This window comes from Lepisosteus oculatus, chromosome 24 (genome assembly GCF_040954835.1).
Source record: "Lepisosteus oculatus isolate fLepOcu1 chromosome 24, fLepOcu1.hap2, whole genome shotgun sequence".
NCBI classification, from domain to species: domain Eukaryota; kingdom Metazoa; phylum Chordata; class Actinopteri; order Semionotiformes; family Lepisosteidae; genus Lepisosteus; species Lepisosteus oculatus.
The window spans coordinates 13,767,162-13,789,771 of NC_090719.1; the positions used below are offsets into that span (position 1 = coordinate 13,767,162).

A 22,610-nucleotide genomic window follows, 5' to 3' on the forward strand; every position below is an offset into this window, starting at 1 on the left:
AATATTTTATTATATAACAGATCTCTACGGTTTTTGAATGTGTTTCACTTTGTTCTTAATTCTTCAATTATTCATCACCCAACACTTTGCTAACCCATTTTCTGAGAATTCTGTTGTTTCAACAGCTACGCAGTTGGCTTTATTATGTGTGCAGATCCCTGCTACAAAAGCAAAGAGACATCCTCTTGATTTGTTTCAGAAGATACTATGTTTTTGTAATTATGTAATGTGATATCCCTGGACCTTTGGTTTTCATCACCATTAATCTTGATACAACACTAGGCCTGATCAACAATCATCACACATTGTTTTCTTTTATCTGCTGGAAGCTAACAGGTTTATATTGCAGGTGTTGTCAGACATCGGTGTGAACTCATTCAAATCATTTTATGGATACACTATTTTTAATATTAATCTGCAGTACCCTTGGGAATTCAGATAAAAAAGTAAGAATATACGATGCCTTTAGTCTTTCACAGTTGATCCTTAATAAAAACAGTCATTAGTCCCTGTGTTCTTGAAATAACCAGCAAGTCAATTTGCTTATTAATAGGATTCACAATGGTACGTCGTATTCACCCCCCGACCCCTGCAATCAAATAAACAGGTTTGCTCTGTTTCCACATCTATCATTTTGAACCTGACCCAAATCCAGCCACTGGCCCCGCGTGAATCCTCAGATACATGCACACTCCATATTCCACTGCAGGGATGGCCACACAGCTGTCCCTAGAGAGTTCGGGGAGGCCTGCAGTATTTTCTACATTGCAGACACGGCCTCAAAGTACGACGCCTGCACACCTACCCCCTCTGCTTTTTTTAGACGGCTAATCTCCTGTTTTATATCAAGTAACATGAATCATCTCCAAATACAGATCTGCTTTTCAACATACAATTCAGAGACTAAAGATCATTATGCAGTATACTGCCCATCACTAGATTGCTGTCTTCTTTGTTTTAGCTTTGTTTTGATATACAGGGCAAGATCAATTTGTAATAATGCAGAACCATGCACTACAACATTTTGCAGCTTATGTAAACAGGTAAGTTGGTCTGGATGCCACCAAGACATTAAAAAAAAAAATTGAACATTCCACCATGCTCCTTAAAGGTATAATGCCACAGTGTTTCATGTTGTTATGATTTATCCCCCAGCTATGGTCATGAATTAATGCGACTTTCTTTCTCTCCAGCAGTGCTAGATCCAGCCCTCCATCTGAGCATACTAACACCTTCTTTTTCCTATCATCCACACTGAAGAAAAAGTTGGCTTTATAACTAGCTCTAGAGAGTCAACATATGCTTTTGCAGTACCTTAGGATTATGGTTTTATGCAGACAGCCAAAGATAAATACAATTGATTTCCAGGTGGCAACTATCCCCATTGAACCTCTTTGCTGACCTTGAGGGCGTAAGGTGTTCTGATTACCAGACTTCGGTGAGAGTACATTATTGTGAACATCCAGCTGACAGCTGAGGGCAAGTCGGGAGACTGCCGTGATGGTGCTGAACAACACCAGAGGTTTTTTCACACATTACTGGAGGCAAAGATGGTGTTATTCGCCTCTGTGAGACTCTGGAAAGATTTGAAAGACTTGGGCCATCTCTTGCTCCGCTGAAGTGGAACGAAATTCAGAACCGTGCTTGTGACATACACCTGGCATCGTGCAGGGCTCGCTAGTAGCACCCCTGTAACGCCATCTTTCCTGAACCACTGGCCTAGAAAGCTTGATCCGCTCGGTTAACTTCTTTCCACTCGCGTGCAGCACTTACCTTATCAGAGTAGTGCTCAGGTGGGAGTGGAGGGTAATCGCACTGCTCAATTTTTTGGCACAGAGACAACAAGTTCATTTTGTCACCGTAGAAAGGGCTTTGAAGGGCAGCCATCTGCAGGGAGAAGAAAATAGATGAGTCTTGGTAACCAGTGTTATTAGGGAACCGATTTTCACTACTTGCTAATGAGAAGCACTTCAGGAATTGAAAAAAGCAGGCCAAAGCACTGACTTCAGTGAACATCCTGTTGTTGTTTTTTATCTAAAGGAGAGCCGAAAGAGCACAGCTAGTTTAGCTTTGAACATCAAATATTTAATAGCAGACAGATATAAACATACCTCGAATGGATCTGGAGGCTTTGGAAAAGAAAAGTTAAGATATGGAATATGGAAACACATCATCTTTGTTGGATATTAAATAGGCTTTGTTGAATAAAATATGGTAGGCGTCAGAAAATGTGAGAGCAATTCCCTTCAACGTCAAAGCTGTTGTGTGGGCTTCATCATTCCTATGGCATCTCTGCAGATGTAAAGCAACTTGAAAAGCAACAAGAATACTTTATAATTGTTGTAAGAAATGTTCAGTTCAAGCATCAGATGGTTTTTCTGGTAAAGAAAGTCCAGTTGCATTTGTTAAAACCCTTGTGTTCCTAGGATTCCTAGGACAGAATTGGCCATTACCACTAAATTCCCCCCTCCTTAATAGACGATTGGATAACATTGCAAAAATTGCAAGGTCATCTGTTTGCAAGCGTTTAATTCACCCTGCCACTTCTAGAATGATCCTACCAAATCTACATCAAAAGAGGGCACAGCCACTTTTAGAAAACCAAAGACTTTTGTGTAAAGTGTCTTCTGTATTCTGTTGTTCTGATTCTCTTCTGAGTTAGTGTGCCAGAACGCTCACCACACATCAGCTCTCAGTGGGGAGGAGAGCAGAGTGATGAAGCCAATTCAGAGATGGAGATTATTTGGAGGACATGATTAGTAAAGGCTAATGGGAAATTTGGCCAGGATGCCAGGGTAACACCCCTACAATTCAAGAAATGCCCTGGGATTTTTAATGGCCACAGAGAGTCAGGACCTCGGTTTTATATCTCAGCTGAAGGACAGTGCCTTTTATAGTGTCCCCATCACTATACTGGAGCATTAGGACCCATACAGACTGCAGGGTGAGCACCCCTTACTGGTCCCAGTGACACCTCTTCCAGCAGTAACCTTAGTTTTTCCCAGGAGGTCTCCCATCCAGGTACTGACCAGGCTCACACCTGCTGAGATCCATCGGGCTACCAGTTGTGAATTGCTGGGTGATACGGCTCTTAATATCACATCTCACCCGGACAGGTAGTATAACTGACACATACTCTTCTCATTTGCTAACACTGCCTTACAAATGAACGTCAACCAGTATTAATGATACCATTCCTCTTAAAGGACACAGGAGTTTGGTGGTGGCTCAATGTGGCTTTTCAGTTGAGGTATTTTACATGCAACCCATTATGCTAAAAGATGTTCTTTTTCTTTTTTTCACTCTCCTGTGTAGATGTTCACACAGAAAGCACTGTGTTTTTTGTACTATACAGGCAATGGAGATCCCCAAAAAGATTTCAGTCTATATTCAAGGAACTACTACATTAATCCTGAACAGAAGATGGGTTTTCTGAGAATTTGATTTTAACCTCAAACCAGTGAAAATATTCATCACATTTTCCACCAGAACTTTGATCAGCACCTGTAATGTGTTACTTCAACTAGAATCCTAATTAATTTAAAGCCTAGGTGATGAAATATGTCTTAAACTTAATCTACCAAAACTATCACAGGACATAAGACTATCATCCCCTTTAATCTACAAAGGGGAAAGCTTCATGTAGCAATGCTTTAAATGAGATCTGCTGAAGTCAGACTGCTTTAAGCAGAGAAATATGAGAATAACACCTGCGCCTGACAAATTCATTGGCAACTACATAGGAAATAATGTAGCAGTTTGATGTTGTCTCAGGTTTGTGATTGACTGCAGACTTTTAAAGATTCAAGTCTCAGTTAAGTTTTTTAAAGGCAACGATCAATGTAGAATGGATAAGAAAACCGAAGTTTAATACTTTGTGAACAAAACCGCATCTTTTTACAAGGGGGGCAGATATTCGTACGTGGGCAGACAGAATAGGAAAGCATATTCCCATCATGAAGATGTCCACTTCACAATTTAAGACAGTACGCAGAAACAAAAACTCCGCCGAGTTTTCTTTTCAAAACGAGGTGCAGACCTGGATTAAAAAAAAAAAAAAATCTGATTGTTTTTCGCAGCTTTCTGAGGAAAATGATTTGTGTCCCGCACAATAAAGCAGAATGTGACAAAGAATCTGAAACACGAGCTCGGTATATTGGTGGGAATTCTATCTCTTTTTTTTTTTTTTTTAAATGCATGCAGTGTATTCTTTTGACAATGTCAAAAGAGCCCGGAGGCTGTCTCTCTTCCTACTGTCTCTCGAAATAACGGCAAAACCAAAATGCTTCATTTACATACTAAGGAACCAATAGCGCTAATGGGGATTGTCTTCAAAAGGCGGCTTGTGCAGCGCGATGGAGCTCAGTAAGCGACAAGCATGTCATCGCAGCATGTAGCCCCCAGAGTGCCCCAGCTGCTTATTAATCCATAATGCGATTCAAGTGTTTCTTGTCACTCCGGCTTACTATCATATCCAGCACCAAATCATGGAATAATACCTCATTCTAATGAATCCGCATTGGATAATTGTTGATATTATCTCCCTTTTTCCCCCCCACCCCGCAGGGGCTGTTCAAAACTCCTCCCGAAAGCTGTAGCAACCGAGATTTTCTTCTCATTTCCTCTCCCATTTCTCGCCCCGCGTTCTCCCGTCTTCCGGCTGTGGCTGCGCGCGAAGTCGAAGTCCCCCAACGACGTGTCTTTTTTTTAATAAGGGGAATGTTTGATAATTGTTCCGACCTTTCACCCCAGGATGCAGCCTGGGCTCATTAGCAGGGGCGGCGAGCGCCAGCCAAGGGTGGTCTGTCTTGCAGATGACAGCCACTGCCACCTCACTGTCCTATTATAACAAGACCCCCCCCCTTCCACACACACACAAACCCCACCCCATCTTGCCCTGGTTCCACTGCGCTTCAATCACAGCACAAGCTCTCTTTTTCCTGCCGTGTCATGGAATACCTGGTGAAAGGTCAAGAAACGGACAATTGTGTCAATTTACTTCTCATTTTAACAGCCCACTGCTGATAAGAACCTGGAAACGCACCTGATAATTCAGGAAGTATACCTCTGGGCACCGGGCACCCATCCCAGGTCAGAGCTAATGTCTTATGCTTCCGAAACTGGAATCCAGGTTTTTATAAGGTAGTTTCTCCAACTGTGATTATGTTAATCCTACTGTAGGCCAAGATGACCATTAAGGTAAGCTCTGGATTAGCGACAGTTAGAATCTGTGAAATCGCTGATAATGCATTGAGAACACATGCCAACCCAAACGCCAGACCACCTACCAGTCATCAATTAGAAACCTATTACTTCATTTCCCTTGAACAGCAGAAGGGGTCCCTTTAACAAACAGAAAGCCACCATCAAATACTAAGTAGACATTTAACAGCTGGCAGGTGGCTTGGAGGTGTGATTTATCCCTGGCCATAGGTAGCATCTGATTGCTTCCAAGGCCCCGAGTTCCTTTGTGCTAAAGCCACATTCCTAGTTATACAACAGATCTCGAGTTACCCTGAGCTCTTGGTACTGTAGCAATGATTTCTCTCACTCCTGCAACACTTACAACATTTTTGCTTTTTAATTAACTTATTAACATCCAGGAGCAAGTAAACTCATCCCCCCTTATCAGAAGGAAAACAACAAACTGCAGCTGACAGAAGCTCTGGAAGAAGGTTTAACTGTCAATACGACTGTAGATGTATGTTTCTAAAAAAGAGCTCTAAATGTCCAAATGCTTTACAGTTATATTAATATTAATCGCATATGTAGAGATCGTATATATAAACCAACTTTAACCACAGTTATGTAGACAACAACAACAGAGTGGGACAACAAATTTTAGTCAAAATATGTGCAATGGAGTTTCTACAAGAGAAAATAGGACAATTTACCTAAAACCTGCTGTTTTATTTCCTAATTCACAAAAGATTTAGTGGAAAATGTTTAATTTGTGCCCCAAAGTTCCAAAGGATATCACGAGGGACAATAATCCCTTTTCTTTGATCAAATCCTCAGAGCTTAAAGTTCTTTTTCTGACTGAAAAGAGAAGCACTCTATAGAAGACTATATGGATTATGGTATGCTAAAGTCTTAGGATAACACCTTTAACTGCTCCTTTAGTCAGCTGGAAGCACTAAAGGCTGTAAGAGTCAAATTTAAAATAATAATGCCTGGCTGAAATTGAATGTGACCTGTGTGCTTAAAACTCCAAGAGCTTCCAGGCAGATATCTATTTTTCCCTTACTCCAGTTGAGTGGCTTAATATTCTTCTTCAGATTCTTTCTACTTCGAGTATTGCTGCATCATAACGAACACTTTCTGCCACTCGTGACTGAAATGTGAGAAATTCCTAGTTAAGCCTTGGCATTTCTGTGCATTGCAATGCCCTGAGCTTTCACATGAGAGGACTGAAAAAAAGGTGTGGAATTCATGGCAGGATTAGAATCTATCTGGCAAAACTGTAAGAGCATCTGTGTACTCTATTGAAGCATTCTAGGTGCTTTTGTAACCTATAAGAAACACTAGACCACTTCATTTGCTTGAGAGAAAACCAAATATTCTAACTTAATATATCTAACCTGATAATAAAGGAATAAATTAGTAATTTTATTGGATTCTTAAACAAACTAAGAAATTGATATAAGACCAACTATTCCAGCCATAATTCCTCATGAACAGGGGCATGGTGGCTTCCAAAATAATCTTGTTTTCAATCTATTAAATATGAATGAATAATCACTTAGAATACTTACAATTTGTAAGGGATTGTTTCCCAGTGCTGATACACACTAAAGAAAAAAACCCACTGATATGAAACTTCAAAATAAAAGAATTTTAATTAGACCTAATTCCATAATAAATTAATGATTTGATTGATTGACTAAGTGCATATAGTGACTGATATCTAAGAATACTTAAAAAGTGTATGATACACCTCCAGGTGATTTCAGTCAGATTCTTCAACACTCCTTCTGTGTGATACATCAATTCAGACCAACGTAAACTTCAAACCTGGACTGACACTGCTTTGGAAAGAGACATCAAGATCGGAAGAATGGTCTGCATGATCCAAGAACCGAATCTACTCGACTAACACGATCAAAAACAGAGTTTCGGCTTCTGCTTCAAACCAGACTGCGGAGTCGGGGGTTGAGGTATTCCGAAGTTGTGATAGGAACCATGAGTTTAAAAACCCTATTCCAAGACACTCTGAGAAGTGAATTACTGTATTAATAAATAAAAGAAGCTCGGAGTTTGTGTCTGTGACTATTCTCATGCTTCACACAGTAAGAAGATAGTATAAGATAGTCTAGAGAGGGCTACTAAGAACAAGTGTGAATACAAAGTGCAGATTCACAGTGCTGCCCTGTCTATCAAAGACAGGATAAGGGGTGGTATTATAAGCTGTCACTCAGAATCAGCTCACCATCACATTCATCACGTGCCAAAGAGACAGATTTTCAACACTGCACTTACCTCACTGAGTCTAACAAATAAACCTGGATAAAACAAATACCCTAATTTGATTTTATATTTAGTACAGATGTGACCCCAATGATTGCGCTCCCGTACTGTAAAGTTCCCACAGCGCAATCTGTGCTCCTCGTCTTCTGTTTCACATCCCTTCCTTATTCTGGACCGCGTTTCGATTCATTTCTTACTTGCGCCACGAGCAGATCCCTCCACCCACACATCCGTGCGGCAGCACCCTTAAAACACAATAAAGGTTAATCATATTTAAAACTATTCTGCCAGCAAGTTTCTGAGCCCCCTTGTCCTCACTCCCCACAAGGAGCACTCTGTCTGCTCTTCGATCCGAGCACCGAGAGTAGGAAAATGACCCTCAGCACCAAGAAAGCTTTTTGTTATCTAATTAGCATAGTCAAGAACCCTGGTCTTTTACAGAGACTTACAGCCTGAGGCATTCCATTTTCATTTGTAATTACTGAATGTAGCTTTATTGTGGCATTCACAATTACACTTTGCCATCACTTAAACAGGCATGGAAAGCAGACAAACGGTCCTTAGAAAAGGAGAGAAACAGCATTTGCCAAAATGTGCTTCATATTACAGCCATCGTGAGTTCAGATGCAGGAGAGATTGGGGAATTATACATGTGTTCCTGCAATGTGAAATGCTGGAAGCTAGCCTGATGTGGTTTCAAGCATATGCTACCAAATTCAATTGGTGTTTTTTTTTTTTTATGGCAAACTCTTTTCTGCACTTGGATGTCTCCTTAAAAACATGGTTTTAATGCTCAAAGAGGAAAAAAAAATGCTTTGAATCTTCGCTTTTATTCTAAGTTCAATCGTTTTCTCTGCATTGTGTAACGACTAAGAAAAGGCTTTCTGTGCTTGTATTTCACCTCAAGAGTTTTTGGAAAATGAATATGCATTCTTGATTGTATATATCAAAATGTTTGTGACTAAAATTCACTTATTAACATGCGGTAAAGCTTTGGTTGTATATGCTTTGTGCACATGACTGCAGAGATCTAATTGGTGTGTGCCTTGCCTTCTCTTTAATATGTTGTAGTTGAGCGAATAAAATGCATCTGTGGGAGACACTGTAGATTAAACCCTGAAGCCGGAAGAACAAGAGCAGAATTATTTTGTAAGTCACACTATTGTTTTACAGAGTCTTGTGGATAAATAGCAGAATTACACATTTCAGGGAGGTTTTAGTTGTTTGTGATGTCTGGAAAAGTTTTCGTTCGTCTTTCAAGGATGCCAGAAGTCAAGCTTTTTGCCATATCTTTTTAAATCAAATAACAATTTGTGATGACAATGTGGATAAAAAAAAACCTTTACTTGTCTACATCGTAACTCCTTACAGTTACAATGATGGCAAATTGGTTTAAAAACCTAAGACAAGGCTGTATGCTACTACAACAAAAATGAAACAGTTAACAACATATGTTTTTAGCATATCAAAAATAACAGCAACATATACCTTTAGAGGCCAGGATTTTAGAACAAGCTGTATAGGACCAGTGCAAGTACAGATTAAACTGAGCAAGCCATGGATTTCTAAAGGCTTTTAAATATTTGCATCCCAATCCCATTCCATTCTTCTAGAAGAATCGCCATCAGCTGAAGTTGTGACGAGGTTATGTGAATTGCACAATCCAATGGATTCTCCAGAACATTCCTGGACAGGGAAGGTGCTGCAAGTCTTTCTCATCTTGTAGCCAAACACCCATTGCCTGGCACTGTGAAAAGCTATTTTTTTGGCTGGTATTTCCTAATATTTTGGTCAGTGATTGTTTTAGTATACCGCCTGGCTCATGGAGACTGTAAAAAGGCAGGTGAACTCCTGGAATCAGGCACAGTCAATTTTGATGCTGGCATGAGCTCACTGCACCTAAGTTGCTACTGACCAGAGAAAAGAAGGGCTGATCGGTTGCGGGCTCTGATCTGAGCAGTTCTGTCCATGAGGTCCTAAAACAGGAAGTGTACCACTAGGCAACAGCTTACAATGGAAGACCATCTGTTGACATGACAAGCTTTAAGAGAGATTACTCTTTCAATAGTTCAGTTCTTTCCTGTGCCACAAACTCTGCCCTTTGCTGTTGCAGTATTTACTGGCCAAGGTCACAACACTGGCTCAGCAAATTGGCTCTCTCATACAAAGCTGAAGTTCTGATTTGGTTCAACAAAAATAAAGAACAAAATGCTTCAACGTTCATTCTCCTCGCAAACAAATTTACTAAAACAGCCAATAACACTGTGGGATCCCCACCACTAACTGCTTATGTTTCTGTAGAAACACGTAAATCTTGGTTTCATAACCCACACCAAACAATAAGCACAATACCATTTGTAGGCATTAAACAAAAATTAAATACTGATTTTTCCAAACTCAACGCACATTTGAATAATCACCACTCCTTTGATCTGACAGACATATTTCATCTTTATGTTTATGGATTTCAACATGTACAAAATAATAAGAAACATGGTACAATGTCTGCTTAACAGAGTTTATGCCATAGTGCAAAATTTACTGCAATTGATTTTATAAGATTTTAAACTTAAAAATAATGGTTTTGCCTATGGAAACTGTTAATATCTGCAAATGATTGCATGAAACAAAAGCTAACATCAGATTGATTTCTATCTCAGGATACTCTTAGTTTTAATGCTATCTGGCATCTGTGCCTGCTCAGCAGGCATATATGTTTTATGTCTAATTGTATTATTCTTCAATTAATATTTATGGTCTGCTGCTGCAGTAGTGTGAGCCTCTTGGAGAGGCTGTCATTATACATGAGACTTTGTTCTCCACTAATGTGTAGTTAAGTGAAGGGACTGATTGTGCTTTCATAGCAACATGCAATTTTTTTAATTAGTGTTATTAGGCTTTTTGGAGTTTTCTAACCCCAGACACATCAACAAAATCAGCTACACAGTTGCTGCTGTCCTTCAGCATTCCGAATAAATGCAGTCATGCAAAATTTATAGTAAAAAAAAGAAAAACTGCTATTTCACACGGAGGAAAATGAGAATCCCTCACAAACTATTACAGTTTGTTTTAGTACACATACACACACTTTGCATGTATGCTTGGTCTGGAGATCACTACTATAACACCGCTTTCAGGACTTTAATTATAACATGGCCTTGATTTGTGCAATGCTATTACGTTTACAACATTTAAATTTTGTTTTCAAAACAAGTCAGGTTATACCATCTACAAATCTCTGTGGCATGATTTGTCCGAATTCCATCAGGGTTATGAGTAAACATGGGAGGGCATGCATTGTAAATAAACCTCTGCTGTCAGTGTGCTACAGGTTGCTTAGAAATTCGTGAAGATTCAATTCTGTCCGAGTAGGCTGATAGAATGACGCAGCACTCGCCATTCTGTTCGTCTGGGGGTTCCAAGCATTTGATCACATGCAGGAAAAACGATCTTCTGCATTGCAGGTCCCAAACACATGGAACAACTTGCAAATAAACTGGATGTCAGAATTGAACAGTCTGTTGTTCTTTGGCTTTAAAGATGAAATCTGGAAACTGATGAAAATGCTTTGCCAGTGCTTATCTTCCAGTCCACATTCATGAAGAGATAAAGGGCTGCAAGTTTATTTTTGTCACTGATCGCAAGGGCTCATGATTTTAGTTTTTAACATATGTTTTGGTTCTCTCTCCTATTCACAACTGTGTTATTTTTTTCCTCATAGGGACCCCTTACAAATGAGACCTCTATAGCAATGGACAACACATGGCTGAGGAACATAAATTTGAATAAATTATTTAACTGCATGTGTCTGAGGATTATGTTCCAAAACTGACCACTCAGAATGGCAGCTTGCCTTTTCTAATGGGCACGATGGGCAGGACAAAAATACAAATCTCTCACACCAAGAATGTTACACTTAACTTACAGCAATAAGATGGCTATTTAAAACTTTGAATTTTCCACCTCCAAACAACAAAAATGGATGTTTCCGCTCTGCACATTCAATTCATTCAATACTTCAAAAAGAAAATGGTGTTGAATCTAGCGAGTTGAATCTTGTATGAGGATGCCATCCAGACTATTTGTGGCAGACATCCGGCAGGAAACAGTTAATACACTGGAGATGGAAATAAAGGCATTCACAGAGCACCCAGAGGTTGTTGAAGATATTGTATATGGACATATAATATTCAGGTACTATGATTACCTGAGAAGCATCACCAAGAAATGTACGGAGACAAACTGGTCCCAGGTGGTAAAAGGATAAAAATTCCAACCAAAAACCATCCAAGAAACGCTACTCAACATCTCAACATCACCAGTTAAACCTGCACCCCTGCAGGATCCATTCAGCAGCTTCCAGGGTGCCTCTATTAAAGACCCCAAATCGACAAAACTGATCCCAAGTACAATTACTGCCCATTAGTAGAGTACCAAAGGATCTATACCAGGACCACTGCTCCTCTATAATTTATATCAATATGGCTTAAGTTCTGGCATTGTTATTAAACCAGACATTTTAGGAAATGAAATGTAAATGAGATTAGGAAACAATGTAGAAGCAGAAAATTAAATTTAAAAAGATTTAGATAAACCTGGAGACTGGGCAAACACCTATATTCTGGAATTTATGTCCTGGGACATACTGTATGTCTGGAATGTCCTACACTGACAGCCTGAAGGAATTGAACATTTTTAGTCTTGAACATTGAAGACCTTCAAGGGGACCTGACACAAGTATCCAAAGTCCTCAAAGGCACTGAGAATGTCAGTCAAGTCAGTGGACTCCTTAATGAAATAATCATGAAAAAGAACACAAGTGGAAGCCACATGGAAGTGCTTTTAAAGCCAGAAACAGAAGGCACTGCAAAGGAGTTCACTACCCAGTCACGTTGATAAAGCCATAACCCCAGCTTCTTTAACAAAATAGCAGGATGAGATTGTCAGATGAATTAGCTACTAACTACAAAACAGCCTAGATGGGTCAAATGGCTTCCCCTGCTTTGTAACTCTCTTCATGAATTCCACAATTCCAATACAAACTCAAGGTTCACACCTTGGTTGAGCTGAGTGCTAGTCAGAGTGGAGTGAACAGGGGTATCAGCCACCTAAGATTTTCAACTCGGCGTTCACCTGACTTCTTAGGAGACGTGCCAGTTTAGCACGGCATGCCACTGGAAACTACCGCTGACAGATGGCAACTTTAACACGTAACATGCCATTTGTGACTTTTCTCACCTACTCAGTAATCCTGGCTCCAGTCTTGTGCCTCAGCTATAAACTAAACAACATCCTACTTTCTGGAGGAGATACAAATGCCTCTGAGCAATATTAAAGGACAAGGCTGCACTCTTTGGATTCACAGGAACTGTACTTCCTGCAAAGTCAGTTCATGGGGTGCTCTGAGTGTGAACATCAGTACCGCTCAGCACCTTTATAAACGCTAGTCCGGGATATGTACTTTGGAAAAAAAAACGACAGATGGGGTAGTAGGAGTTAAGCAGAACTTATTATGTTGTATCTGAGCTATTCACCCTTTATCTCCAGCAGTCTGAATTTTAGAACCATTTCATATCTTTCTTATCTTTATATGTTACTGACGCATTGCACACCTGCAAGAGAGTACTGTATGTAGCACTAAGGAGCCCAAATGCACAATTGAAAGAATCCACAGATTCGTTAGCAATATTTATTAGCATAATTTAATTTCTGAACAGTGAAAATAAGCTGAAACTGAATTTATAATGAGAATTGATCACTTTAAACAGTCAATTTTTTTTACGATTTAAAAAAATCTTCAAATAATAAACAAGGAGTTTGTTGGGTGCCGTCTGGACCACTATGTAGTGTTTAGTTGTTAATAGCTTACTGATTTGGCTGATTTTTACTAAGAGATTTGCATTTAGGATTCAACAACATAGCTACCGTAGATCGCTCTAGGCAAATGTGGCTGTTTGTTTCGGACAAACTATCAATACAAAGAAGTGTCTCTTATTCCCAGTCTGGAATGTGCTTGCACCTAATTTTCACATTTTAAGCATCCTAACTGTTGTTTCTATGCTGAGACTGACATTGGGGTCTCAGTCTTTTTGGGCTGACTTTGTCAATACATTTCAGAATTCTGCAGATCTGGATCAAATCCCATGTGATCGCTTCTGTTCAAACCAATTCATTTAATCTGTCAAAGTAGACCCCACCTCCTTCAATAACCTTCAGTCCAACGATTGATTTATTTGTTCATTTGAACATTTACAGACCAGGAATATCCTTTTCAGCTTAGCCACCAAGACGGTGTGCAGCATTCTTAATATAGTCTGGGTACTGTACACATTCTGTACTTTTAAAATTGCTTCTTTTATTTTAAATTTGATGCCTCGTACTGTAATTCAAACATTGCGCAAACCTTTTTTATGCCTTCATCATTCATACTGTCTACGTGAGGACAGTCATGCATCAATATTGAGATCTAAATTATTTTCAAAGATTGCTTCTTTTCATTCATCTTCTCAAAACCCACTTATCTCAAGGTAACATTTGGTGTGCATTCACAACCTCCTTCTCATTCTGTGACATGAATATAACAGTTTTAGCACATTGTAAGGTCAAAACACAACCTATAGGTGATTTTTCTCTGTGTCTACCTGCTGTGGGTTAAAATACTAACAGCTGGGAAAAACAAAATATCCTCCATTATTTATCTGAAGTGATGGCTGTTAATAAAACAAGAGCACATATCAGTGCTGACGGACTGGCTTGAAAAATTAATGGTGCTGCTTGTATAAGGTAGAAACTGCCTACAGAAACAGGAAAAGTTGATGGTGTTTCCTTACAGTGGAAAACTGTTACATATACTGGGCAGGTATTTATTCAAATAACGAAAAAAAATCAATGCCTATTTCCCCTGCCTCAGCCAACAGTGAGTAAAAAGGTTGTTAAACTCAAGCAGAGCTTTAACACTTGGACACCAGCGAGGCTCTTTCTCATTGATTTTTTATTTAGCTCCCAGCAGTAATATTTCTTCCTTAAACAGAAAACAGAAGGAGCTTTCATACCCTGTCAACACATAAATCAGAACCAATTCACAGAGTTGAGCTGAGTGCACCGATACACTAAAAGCTCTCTGTTAACAGAATTAAATTGTTATTTAGTTACTAAGGATGGGAGTTTGGGTTGAGAAGAAACAGCTGACTGGCAATCCAATTCTCCTTGCTGCGAGCACAACATGCTGCAGCCATCTCTAACTGCGAATGCGTGTGTCAGGGAGCTCTCAAAGTAAAGACAGCCCCTGCCTGGCAATTCACCCATAACTTCAAACACTGACAGGGACGACATCCACAGCACATCCCTCAAGATAAAAAGTTGCTTCTTTCGTTCCTGGAGAAAGAAAACTTCAAGTAGCAGAGGGAAAAATAACACCTGGAAACAAGCAAATCAAATTTCATTTTTTTAAAACTTTCAATACTGCTTCACTTTTTTCCTTATAGACCAGGTGGCATTAAATAAAAATGTAATCATTCATTATATTTCCCTCTATACTTAGTGTGGGGCTGCAGACACTTCTGGTGTACCTTGAGTGAGTTGCTCTAGTCCGCCCAACTGTATGAATGGGCACCATCGTTTCCTGGGAGTAGGCTCCTCAGACTCGCATCCCATCCGGTGGGGAGGGGTGAGTGACATACTGTACTCTCTGTTTGCTCAACGCCATGGAGACCACTCTGGCTCTGGCCTGATGAGCCACTGTGGCACAAATTACCTACAGTACCAACTACAAACCAGTCCTTAGCCCACTGAATGCAGAATTTCCTTTTAGAAGTCTTTCTGAATGCAGAAGAACTATCAATACTCGCTTCTCTGGTCTGGTTTGCTCGCATTGTCCAATGCAAAATTGTCCAACTTGACTTCCGTCTTTAATTTCACCTACTGCAAATGCATATCTTGGGAAAAACAATTCTGCGGGACAACTAAAACAAATTCAAAACAAAGGACTTCGCTAGATGCAGTTTTAGGGGGGAGAAACTTGGCATTAACCCGTCACCAAAATATCTGTTCAAAATATACATTTGTAACTCCCAACTGTAGAACCTAAAAACAGCAGAAGAAAAAACTCACTGTCCCAAAATCTTCAAAAATGAACCTGCTGCAGAGCCTCAAATGGCCATTTAAACGTTAAAAAAGGAGTGTGGTGTAGGAGTGTAGACAAAATTGCAGTGAGATATTAAAAACATCAGGCTGAGCTAACTGAAATTATTAGTGAGCTCTAATAAGGAAGGATTATAATATTGACTACAATGGTGATTATAAATTGCATTGTATTTTGTAGGGAAAACACTCCCAGTGAGAAGTGAAGTCAGGCTGCCACAGAGAGACAGCCCTATCCTTGTGGTTCTACTTTGATTTACTTCAATCTGAAATTCCTTCAATCTTTAAACAATCCTCAAACATCTAAGGCCCCATTCGTCATACAGTTTTTTCAAGCACATCCGCTTGTGGGGAGAAGAAGTGTGGATTATGACCCGACCTGTTTTCCCTTCCTTGTGATATTTGTCACACTCTTAAGGAAAATAAAATATGTGTCTTAAAAACCTACGTTGGATATTTAGTTGGAAATTTAAAGTACCTTGTGTGCATCGGTAGTTTAAGACCTGAGGGTGTAGTCTGCTCTCTGTAAAATTGATTCTGAACATGTTGGTCTTTAATTGTGAGGCACAAGGTAAAGGGTATTGAATAATCTTGAAATATCTTCCTTGTCATCTCACACCCTGAAGCACTTATATAATTTATATACAGTACCGTTCAAAGGTTTGGAAACACTATATGAAGACGGGCCAAGGGAAGAACAACATTCTTCTTTCTTCTTGTTTTCCCCACATTCAGCAATATAACTGTATCCCTGAATAATTTATTGCCTCCACTTTTGCAAGCTACTATGGGCATTGATGTCTAAGTGTGATAGAATCCCCAAACATTCTATTTCTACTAGGAAATTCTACAAATGGGAAGGGTATGTATGTAACCTGATATATGTACTTAGGACTATGTTATATGGGAAATAGATATGCAGCTTTCAATAAATACATACTGTAGTTACATGTAAACCTGAAAGGTTTTAAATTCAGTATACCCTGACCTGACCTGACATGATTCATGAACACAAATGTTTCTTAGTTGTACAAAATCCCTAATATATGAAGGATGTACTGTATCTGACTGCCATCACACTGATGAAGCACCATTCCTATAAATATCTGTAACAGATTTATCGAAAGGAATCAGTCAACTGTACAGGGCAGAGTTCAGAGAACAACCAATCCTTTGTTAATGTGTTCTTTCTAAGCCTTTTACAGCAATCAAAAGAAAGCAGCAATTGCATTCAGACAGACAAATGTCATTTATTACGCAAGGACTGCAAGTTTATTCATCAGCAAGCTCAAACCCTCAACAGTTACATACCTTCCTAAATTAAAGGAGAATACACTTGGCGGCCATTACAGTTAGACAATGCTCTCTTCACTGTCTGCAGCACTTTATATTGGAACAGGCAACTTTCTCTTCGAGGATGTTGCAGAATCTATTTTTCAGTGAAGAAAGACAAACCTTGCCGTTCTGTCCCACAGCCTAGTTCTGCTTGACGTTTCCTGACTTTTCAATGCTACCACATAGAAAACAGAATTCAAAAGCAGAACAAATCGGTTTTTTGAATGATTTATCCATTAAGGGGAGCAAAGCCATGCATGGCTGGTTTCTGCATTTGTTCAACTTTAAGGCCGCGAGTAAATCTGAGTAGCTGCTCATTTAATATAGGTTCTGCACATACCGTCCTGCAGAAGTGAAAGATGGAAAGTTACCAACACTCATTATACAATGAGAGGCAGACATGAGAAGCTCAGAATATGTCATGTAATTGCACATATTTACAGACATTTGCAATGCCCCTTTAATGACCAGAACAAAATAAACAACCACTTAATCAAACCCGGACCTACACTGAAGAGAAGTTAACTACAGCTCTCACATTCCTATTACATGTTGCCACAGGTAAAAAAAAACAACCCACATACACACATTTTACAACACCATAAGAAAAGATTTATTCAGGGTCCTCTTACCTCGTATAGCAAGCATCCCAAAGACCATATGTCCGATTTGAAGTTATATCCGTTTTCATGGATTCTCTCTGGAGACATGTAGTAGGGTGTCCCCACTAAAAAAGAGAGACCTTTTGTTTAGTTGAATCACTATGTAAAAGTGTTTTGTTAACTATATATTTTAGGACATTTCATGTACGAGCTCACGAAACCACTAATGCCACTTAAAGCATATTCCGTTTATTTGTACTCAAACTACACGTATAGGAAGTACTGTATACAAGCACAACAAAAAAGAGACGGCAACAACAAACACTGTCATTTTTTATCTGTGTGCTTACTGGTTGCAAAATAAGTCGTATTCTGTGCAGATCAAGTGCTTTCTCTCATTTGCCAGTGGGCTCCGAAAGTTTCTCGATCAGCAAACGCTTTGGAAATGTGACAGAACGGGCCGTGTCACCGTTGCTCTGTCGCCTTGGGTGTGAGATTCCCCGGCAGTTCTGGAACTGTGAATTTCAGGGTCAGAGCATGGGAGAGGCTGAGGAGAGGGATGGCGGAAAAAAAAAGCCCACCAACAACAAGAGAAGTGAGACAGAAAGTTGCAGCGTGTCTACCTTTGTGCTACCACGCGGCCGAATGGTAGACTTTGGGCAATTTAAAATTGTCGTCTCGAATAATAAAGAGAAAGGGACCTCTATCGAAAGGGAGTGACAGGGGTTGACGATAACGGTTGAGTGCGCCCCACGCGTTGTTTCAGTTCTGTGCATCGGGCCGTTCAGTTTATTGAGTAAGTATGTGGAGAGGCTGGCTGACGAAATTCTATTTCCTAGCTGTTTATGACCAAGGCCGTTTAGAAGTAATTATTGTAAGCTTTTTAGCAAACAAAAACGACTACAGAGACTCTGCTTTTCAGAACAGATATATTAATTTTTTTTTTTTAAAAAGCTCCTGATAAAAGACTGACAAGACTGATTTCTTTTCCGACCTGTCCAGCATTACAGATAGATTGCCTATAATGAGCTTGCTCCACCAAACTGCTCTGGACTTCCAATTTAATCAGCATGAGCTTGCCAATGCATTACCTCAGTCAATATGACAAGAACAGGATAATCAGAGGCTATTAATCAAAAACGTTACAATTGGCATTATCATGTGAAGAGCCCGTAAAGGTAGTACGGTATTTATTTGAGTCAATGAACAGCAGAGGTATTGTTGGACAGATAATGAAGAAGATAAAAAATAAGGGCCTGGGTTTGGAACTGTCTGCCAAACAACCCTCAGATACTTTGTTCGCCTTAAGAGTTACAGGAAAAAAAAAACACTGAAATATTTAGCCGCAATCTTTTTCCCTTCAGTACTAAATTAAATGCTTTTTATACTTTCCGTTTTGATTGGTAGCTTTCAAAAACCAAGACATTGGATTCCTGACAAACGGCCTCCAGTAAATCTCTGGAATTAGATCATATCAATCCAGATTTACACATCTTTCCCTCTTCACACATAAACGTTTCTATTCCATCTTCCATCGTCAAGTGAATCGCACTGCATAAGATGGCATTTAAAAATACTTTTATTTTCAACAGACCTCAGAAATTCATTATGGACTTGCATTTGAGCACTAATTTGACCACACAGATTGAAATATAAACTTTTTGTCAATTAATGGTTGATGGAAAATTAACAGTCTACAGAAAACCAATGAATTTTAACAAATAATAAAATAGACATTTCAGTTCAACTACTGACCTAAATACCTGTTTTTTCCCCCCAAACCTCACCTAAGAATTAAAGTTATATATTTTGACCTAAGGAAAAGTATACTGTGACTTGACAAGTGTACTGCATTTGTCACTGTTCAAAGTGAATGTTCTAAACATAGCAATGACAGCAGAGCAATTTGCCCCAGCATGACAGTTTATATCAAAATGCAATAGATTTCAAACCCTCTCTTTTTTTTCTGTAGCCAACATGTTTAAGAGAAACAAAGCAAACAAACAAAACCACAGAAAAAATGCACCCTTTAAGGTTGTAGAAATTTCCACTGTAATCAGGATAAAAAGGATTTTAAGCTGTTGTGCTGAGACCCTCAGATGGTCGAAAACAGATGATTTTTAAGTGCAGTAATTTTTTTCAATGTCTAAGAGATGACATTGAAAAATAATGCTTCAAACACGCATACACTAATTTAGCTCTTTCTTTTAAGCATTTTTACATCCAGTTGTCATGTCATCAATATTAATCATGCACAGGGCTCACACATACAGATCTATTGTTTTTTTTAGGTGTTTTCCATTCCTGATGTCTGCTTTAGGAAGAAGCTGTAGGAGAACACCTTTAATATATCAGAAGCAGAATCATACCAATTTAAATTGAATCTCAATACCTTATCCACCTTCCTTAAAATACAGTAAAACTAAGGTCAGATTTAATCTGATACAATGCGCATAGTGTACATTTTATTAGTTTCAAAGTCTGATTAATGATTATTACTTAAAATAATTGTGCGCCATAACATCAATTCTTTTTTAGTTTTGTTTTTTGGCATAAAAAGTTGCAATTGTACAAAAATCCAATTTGGCTTGCATAATAGACAAGACACAACTGCTCTTAGTTTTACTTTTTATTCTTTAGCACACAAAAAAATATGTGTTTTAAAAATACTTTATACAACAGATGACTGTATTGAGAATGACAGGATGTGATTTGTTATCCTTGTTTTCTTTATTGTTTAAATACTTTTGGAAAACAAGACGAGCATTACAGCAATGTTTCGATGTTATATGTGAACCACATACAAACAATGTTTGGACATTCTCCATAAGGGCATTTAGTTCAATTTGTAAGGGTAAAAGTGCTGGATAATTTCACCATTAATAGTAAATAAACACTGACAGATTGGACTTAATTCTAGTTTGTTTTAAATTTCCTGGCAATACCTAAAAAATAAGGAAATTGAATAAGAGAACCAAACTATCTTTTTAAAAGACATTTAATTAGCTTTCCGTTCAAATGAACCTCTTTTTCTCATGTGTACACGCATTTTCTTTTTAATTACCAGTACACTCTGGTTCTGATAAACCTAATAAAATATTACATTTTGTTACTGTACTTCCCACCAATTACTCTTTATCAGTACAAAACCCCTAATGCATGAAAAAATACATCCTGGACAAATTCATCAAGGCCACAAGCCACAACAAAGCATGAGAATTTCAGCTATGATGATACACCCATAACTACTGCTAACAATGTGGCAAGGAATTATGTTTCTATAGACTTGCAAGTTTGTTAAAAAAGAAAAGAATGCTTTATAATATTTTACTCTGGGAAAATTGCTGTCAGAACAGAAAAGATAGTTCTATCGTCTCAGGATTCAGATGAACCTAACCTCAATTAATTTGGAATTTACAATTAACCATGAAAGCCACACTTTGTCATTCCATGCATAGCTTCTGTTTCATGTGGCTGTACACTATGAGCAATAAAAGACTTCAATGTAGGAAAAAAAAAAAGTTTCAAATATCTCACGTCTCGGGTTTCTGAAATTCTGTGCTTAGAAGTAAAAACATCTCTTTTATTTTGGCATTGTACTATGTTAATCAAGATATTTTAGATATGATGTGCTCTTCAAATAAAATTCCAGTTCTGACATTTTGAAACTGACCCAAATTTTAACAGCATTTACTGCTCATTTACATAACTATTATCTTCTTTCGCAAGTGTCTTTATAATATATTTATCTTTCCATATATTTAAAGACACAAGAAACCAAAATATGTTCAGCTCCTCAGGCCCAGACAGGAGACTTGGGGTAACTGCTAATATGTTTAAACCACAGAAGAATGTTTCATTACAATTTATGTTTCGAACTCCTGTGCTCTTAAATCTGTTAAAGATAAGTTGTCTGACGGGCGATGATCTGCGTTGAGATAGTAACTAGGTGTAATTCTCACTTTGCCTGTGTCACATGAAACGATTTTTACGACGATTCGGCTAATTAAAGAGTTTATTTTGAGGGGGAAGGAAGCGACAGAACAAGGGCCTATCAAAATAAATCCGCTGGAGGTTCACATGATGTTGGGAGAGGATGACTGCTGAAATTTCTCGAGCAGCAGTCACACAACTCCGCGATGGTGGTAGGGGCTCGTTTAGCTCCGAGCTAGACATACGCATGTATCTTGTGCGCGATGTACGGGCAAATCTTTCATTTTTCTTTCATTACCCCGCCATGTACTGTCACTTAATTTTTTTGTATGCAATCCTTCCTGACAAATATGAGCTGCTGCCTAGTAATTCGTTTGACGTCCATTCTGTTTTTTGCTCTAATTATGGCTTCTTTTTCTGACATTGAAGCGGTCGCACTGCCAAAGCTTTATAGTACACCTGTCAGGCTGGTTGTGGCACTGTCTAATGACCTTTTATGCCAGTCTGTTGTTAGCAAACACATACAAAAAAAATCACTGTGAATATATTTGCATAGGCCTCTTCTCCATATATGGGTCAGCAACCTTAAGGGTGGGAGTTCAGAATTGTTGCCAGGGCAACATGAACATTCTTACTACAGCTTTAGCTTGTTAGAGCCGATATTGTCTAAATTTCCTTTTGCTGCCCCGGCTTTCATTAAATTGAATCTATATTTCCGCTTTCTGCCGTTAATGAGGATTCCTGTAGGAAACGTTTATTTTTTTGGATTCACGCACACGCCGAGATAAATAAAAACCAAGGCGATCTGCTCTTATTTTCCCATCCGGAAACACAAAAAAAAAAGTTTGAAAAAAATCCAATTATCATGTGTACCGTGATTTTAGGACTTAAAATCTCCACCGGGCCACAGACTTATCTGACATAAGTGAGCACATACAGTACTGTAAAGAGCTAGATAAAGCCAAAAATATTCTCAGGAAAAAATGTTTTGTATTTTCAGAGTGGGTCTGCTGGCAGCCTGAATTAGTTCTTATGGCTGTCATTTTTTAAAAATAATTTTAAAAGAATGGTTGCCTACATACTGTACACGTAGAGAGGACAATTTCCATCTTTTATGAAGATTTCTTTCTTTCC

At 38.8% G+C, this 22,610-nt stretch overlaps 1 protein-coding gene across 3 annotated transcripts in view; it reads right to left on the minus strand.

The window, feature by feature from the left end:
* Positions 1-22,610, minus strand: part of nek6 (NIMA-related kinase 6) — a 115,980-nt gene that overhangs the window by 5,604 nt on the left and 87,766 nt on the right. For all 3 annotated transcript variants that reach the window (XM_015367064.2, XM_069183305.1, XM_006640703.3), the window contains 2 exons: positions 17,574-17,668; positions 1,774-1,887 (listed from right to left, as the gene is read on the minus strand). In XM_015367064.2, the coding sequence (XP_015222550.1) occupies positions 1,774-1,887; positions 17,574-17,668 (209 nt within the window). The remainder of the gene's footprint in view (positions 1-1,773; positions 1,888-17,573; positions 17,669-22,610) is intronic.